This window comes from Poecilia latipinna, unplaced genomic scaffold (assembly GCF_001443285.1).
Source record: "Poecilia latipinna isolate Pla-1442-1.1 unplaced genomic scaffold, P_latipinna-1.0 Scaffold2067, whole genome shotgun sequence".
Lineage (NCBI taxonomy): Eukaryota > Metazoa > Chordata > Actinopteri > Cyprinodontiformes > Poeciliidae > Poecilia > Poecilia latipinna.
This window is the reverse complement of record NW_015114683.1, coordinates 53,261-58,980: the sequence shown is the minus strand read 5'-3', so window position 1 is coordinate 58,980 and position 5,720 is coordinate 53,261. Positions and strand designations below refer to the sequence as shown.

Sequence of the window (5,720 nt, the reverse complement as noted above, 5' to 3'; positions counted from 1 at the left end):
AAAATAAAATAAAATAAAATAAATAAATAAATAAAGAGATCGTGAAAATGCCCGGTTGAACAATAGGGCATTCAGCCAAGATTTAAAAACAGCGTGTCAGAGAGTCTTTGAGTGGGGAATGTGGATGTTTATTCTAAGTAGTAGAATCATGTGCATAAGTTGTACATTTGCAGAATAACAATGCTTTCTGTCCAGAAAGGCGCATTCACAAAGCTGGCAGCTCGATGATTCAGTTGCACCGGTACCGCACAGCTCCTTCTTCAAGTTTTGCTCAGAGATCCAGGATGGTCAGTCTGGATTAATCTAAACACTAATAAACCATCATCAGCAGAAGATAAATGTGATCTCTGTACAAAAGCTCCCTCTGAATCCTTCCATTGGCGATGTTGTCCATCAGAGCCAAAACGCTCCACAATGCAGCACATTTTTGCGCAGCTACGTACATACGGGATTGTCTACACACCTTAATCACCTTAAAAATAATCAGACCTGTTTGGAGTTAATCTGCTGATCCAACCCTGTTTTTTTTTTTTTGTGAGAATGAAATTACCCCATAGATACATTTCATGCCCTTCAGCGCACAGACCGACGCATTACATCTTTATGAGACAAAAACTAAGGAAAAGTCCTATTTACATTCGAGTGAGGTTTTCACATCCTTTTATTTTTATTTTCTTTATTTTGTATTTGTGTTACTTTATTGTCTGGGGATGAATGTGGTTCAGTTTCATTGTTTACTTTTAAGCAATAAAAAAATAAAATCATGAAAAAAACATTGGGTTTGATGCTTGGTCTAAAAAACACTGAATGTCGTCAGATTTCAGTGTATTTCAGTGAGTTTTGACGCTTTGCAGTTTGATATTCACAGAAAAAGTTTGCGTGGCTGCCACACATTTACACAACAACGAAAAAGTGTGCGTATATACAGTATACGCACACTTTGACGAAGAGTTAATTTTTATACATGCCAACTTGTGCGTAAAATATGGCACCGCACATTTTTTGTGTGCATGCACGCTTTATGCATGAGGCCCCAGACCTTTTGGGGTTAAGATTATTTTGGTTTGCTTGATGCTAACCAGAGACATGTACCAAACACAGTGCAGTCATCATTCGTGATCATTACTAAAGAATAATGGTTCTCTTTTTGTTTGCAGTCCCTTCCTCCCCGGTCAATCATCAGAAGATCACATATCTCCTTCAGTCACCGGCAGTCAAGTTCATCTCACACCCTGAATTTTTCACTGTGTTGCACAGCAACTATGTGAGTGCTTCTTACAAGAGCACACACACATGCACACAGCTTTTTGTGGAAATGAAATGAACACCATCTTTGAACTCATCAACAGAGATGTTCAGCCGTAATTCACAACATCATGTTTGGAGAAAACTTAAAACAAAAGCCAAAGCACCTTAGGAGTAGCTAAAGCTGAACTTAGCAGATAAAAATATTCCATCAGTAACTTCACACTTTTTTGTCTTTGGATTAGTTTTCTTTAAATAACTTTTATCTTGAGGTAATTTTGCTCCACAAGCAGAAGATGATCATTAAGACCAGATTAGTAATAATAATACTTTATTGATCCCCTAAAGGGGGGACATTTAGCATAGTTCTCTAACAGTGGTGTATCTGGCCATTTGAAACATTCAGTTGAATAAAGTTTGATATCTGTGTTTTGGTTATCCTCCGTTTAGAATTCCTTAAGTAGGCATTTATATTTATGCTCTTTTTTGAAGTCCGTTTCCTCTCCTCGTGTTTTTTTTTTTATTTTTATAAATCTTAATGAGTAAGTGGCAAGTATGCAAGAAACAATTGAGTTGTGCAGTTATTGTTTGACATTTGACATTAACATTAGCACAAACATTAGCATTTCACTGCCCCCCACTTGCTATGCAAGGCAGTCCATTAGCATTACTCGTTTTCCTAAAGTTAGCTATTAGCTAGTTTTCTTATTAATTAGACATGTTTAGTATATTGAGTGGAGCAAGTGAAATGCCACATGCTAAATGTGTGCATTTAGGCTCACATTAGCATTTTGGCTAATTTTAGCTTATACACTAATTTTAACATACAGAATGGGATAAATCCATGCTACTCCATGAGACTCTCCACATGCTGTTGAGTACATTGCAGCTTTCTTTACCATTGATGCTAATTTTTAGTGTCAGAGTGCTGGGTCCAAACCGACGGGCATACTTCTTCAGGAATTTTCTAGTTTGTTCTTATAATTCTGCATATTTCACCATGTCAATATTTGTGTGAATATATAAAGCCTGTTGCTGTTAAGCATTTTTGTTTATGCGTCTATCACGTCTCGTGTCAACTTTATGTTCACTTTTATCATGTTGATGTCAACTTTGAAACAATATATGAACTCATATAATAACCCTTGTTCTCAACCTCATCAGCCCGGTGTCACCTGAAAACCAGTTTGATGTGAACACTGTTTCCACCGACTAGTTAATGTGCGACACCGAGTACGTGTACGCGGTCATAAAATGTTATCCTTGCACGGACATGTCCGGCGTACATCCGCTCAGCGGACTGAAGTGCGCCCGTGTATGTTGGGGCCTTTAGGGTTACAATAACTAACTAATAACTTGTTATCAGTGACCACCATTGTTTTTTGTTTTTTTTTTTTTGCATATCTGCATCTGATTTTACAAAGCAAAACACTATCCATCACAAGTAGTGATCACACAACTAATTATAAAACAGGAAACGTATAACTTTCCTTATAGTCACTTTCTTAGTACTTCTTACTGGTTTCCTCCACAGGCAGCTTACCGTATGTTCACCAGCAGCAGCTGTGTGAAGCACATGATCCTGAAGGTGCGTCGTGATGCCAGAAACTTTGAGCGCTATCAGCATAACAGGGACCTGGTGGTCTTCCTTAACAAGTTTGCAGACACACAGCTGGAGCTGCCAAGAGGCTGGGAAATCAAGACTGACCCACAAGGAAAGGTAGACTACCCCCTCTCAGATTTCTTCCATTTTTGCCTTACTGTCACACTTTAATGTTTGAGATCATCAAGTACATTTCAACATCCAACAAACATAGCCCAAATGTAAAGCGTTGTTTTGTATTGATTTCATTTATTAAGGGAAAAAGCTTTCCTTACACTATGGGAAACAGTAATTGCCTCCTTTGTTAAATTATTAATGGACTACAAAAAGTATGTTCAATGGGCAGTACAGTGGTGCAGTTGGTAGGACTGTTGCCTTGCAGCAAGAAGGTTTGAATCCCAGCCTGAGTCTTTCTGCATAGCTTTTGTATGTTCTCCCTGAGGGTGTGTGGGTTCTGTTTGTGTACACAGGCTTCCTCCCACAGAGTGTGTGTATGCGTGCATGTGTGTGTATCTTTATGTTGTGCGCCTTCATTATTAAAGCAGCTTATAAGAGCAGTGGCCGGAAGGTGGAAGCGGCAGAAGCTGCTGACCTTGACTCGGGGTGTCATGGGTTGGTGGGCAGAATACTTCAAAGACCTCCTCAATCCCAACAGCATATCAATGACTCTGCATCCACTGAGGAAGCTGAGGACTTTGGGTCGGGCCTCCTGGATGCCTCTGTGGTCAGATGTTCCAGGCACGTCCCACTGGGAGGAGGCCAGAGGAAGACACGGGAGGAGGAGCTGGCCCAAGTGGCTGAGGAGAGAGTCTCCGACTTCCTACTGAGGCTGCTACCTCTGCGACCTGAACATGGATAAGCAGAAGAAAATGGACGGGGGGATCATCTTCATGTTTTTATAGTGTAGAAATGTTGATTATTTTTATGAACTATAATCTGAATAAATTATGCATCCATTAATTTAGATCGTCTTTGTGAACTAAACCAGCTGCTAAAAAATAGAATTGTGACTTCAGTGTTAAAATGTGTATTGAATATTATATACATCTGCAGCTTTTCGGTGGCCTGAAATATATATCTAGTCAATAACATAAAGCAATGCAAGCAACTTTGTTTTAAAGTGTCATATCCCAATCAAAACTAGTCTGGTCCAGCTTTGCTTCGTTTGTAACCTTGCGCATCATCTACGAACAGTTTCACTTGAAAGATTTCTGCCTTTTATTTCTCTAGTCTTTCTTTGTGGATCACAACAGCCGAGCCACAACCTTCATTGACCCTCGGATCCCACTGCAGAATGGTCAACTGCCAGGCCACCTTGCCCACAGACAGCACCTGCAGAGACTCCGTAGTTACAGCGCTGGAGAGGTACACAGTCAACACATATCTATCTGTCTGTGAATCTCAGTATCTTCCCCAGGAGAAACAGTGTTATTCAAAGTAGAACTGTAGCTCCTCCTCTGTCTGCATAAACCAATGAAAAGTGCAAGATTTGAGTTTACTTCACTAAATTAGGTTTAGATAAGTAGCCAATCTGTAATGGTCACCTGGAGACAGACTCCACATGCCTTGCTGCTTTCATGTCCTTCAGATGGTTCAGCAAAAAGATGTCCTGACCCAGTCATGTGGTGACAGGCCAGCAGTCATCTAACCCCAAAATGGGGTTAGATGACTGCAAGATGGTGTCATCAGGGACCCCATGATCATTTCTTGAGGACTTTGATAATACTAGAGCACTTGAAGGAGGAAGGAACCTCTCACAGCTGGGTGTATATATTGGAGGAGCAGTTTACCTACAGCTAAGATGAAGGATCAGCTTAGATCAGTGCATTAGGAAGTCCATCTCTGTGCTAGCTGTCAGACTACATAACCAACACTCAATCTCAGTAAGTCTTTATGACTCTGCTATTCTTTGCACATCCTTGTTTGCACACTTTTCTCACTTCTTGTAAATACCCTGTTTTGTTTTTTTGTAGTTTGTAGGCTATGTTGTGAATTTACATAAAGTTGAATAGGATGTAGCTAGAACTAAGATGTGTTCAATTTCTAAAACTATTTTTGGTCCAACAAGTATAAGAAAAATTAGACTTTGAGACTGTTGAAGTGACTCTCCAGCTGCCACTGATCAGTGACCACCGATCAGTGAACAGTGTCTCCTGTCTTGGTTTGTACTCAGGCCTCTGAAGTGTCCAGGAGTCGAGGGGCGTCTCTGATGGGACGGCCCAGTAACAGCCTGGTAGCAGCCATACGCAGTCACCATCAAACTGACCCAAAGCAGCTGACTGCTCTCTGTAAGTGCTGATATAGCATCTTGTCCTTGCCATGGAATCACAGAATACGATACAGTGAAGCAAAAAAGTATTTAGCCAGTTTTAGCCAGCCACTGATTGTGCAAGCCGACAACAAGGTCAAACAGCTGCCATTGACACAGGTAATGAGTGGAGAAAATAAGAGGTCTTTGAGAGACAGAAGTCTTGCTTATTTGTGGATGACCAAATGCTTATTTTCCACAATAATTTACAAATAAATTCTTTAAAAATCCTACAGTGTGATTTCCTGAATTTTCATAGTTGAAGTATACCTATGATGAAAATTACAGACCTCTTTCATATTTCTAAATAGGAGAACTTACACAACCAGTGGCTGACTAAATCCGTTTCCCCCACTTTACATACAGTTCTGTATCATATTCTGTAGAAATTATTCTGGATTAGATTTTTTCCACCCTTAAATGTTTCAGATGATCATATTTCAGAAGATAACTTCATGGTTTTGAAATTATGATTTTATGTATTTAAAGACATAGTTCTTTGCTAAAATAGAATCATTCCAACTTGTTAGTTTACGCCAGTGGTTCCCAAACTTTTCCTTCTGC

General features: G+C 39.8%; 1 protein-coding gene across 1 annotated transcript in view; it reads left to right on the top strand.

Moving 5' to 3' along the window:
• LOC106936050 (E3 ubiquitin-protein ligase HECW1) overlaps positions 1-5,720 on the top strand; it is a 74,844-nt gene that overhangs the window by 34,185 nt on the left and 34,939 nt on the right. The window contains exons 9-12 of the mRNA XM_015016831.1: positions 1,158-1,264; positions 2,780-2,965; positions 4,079-4,213; positions 5,022-5,136. Coding sequence (XP_014872317.1) covers positions 1,158-1,264; positions 2,780-2,965; positions 4,079-4,213; positions 5,022-5,136 — 543 coding nt within the window. The remainder of the gene's footprint in view (positions 1-1,157; positions 1,265-2,779; positions 2,966-4,078; positions 4,214-5,021; positions 5,137-5,720) is intronic.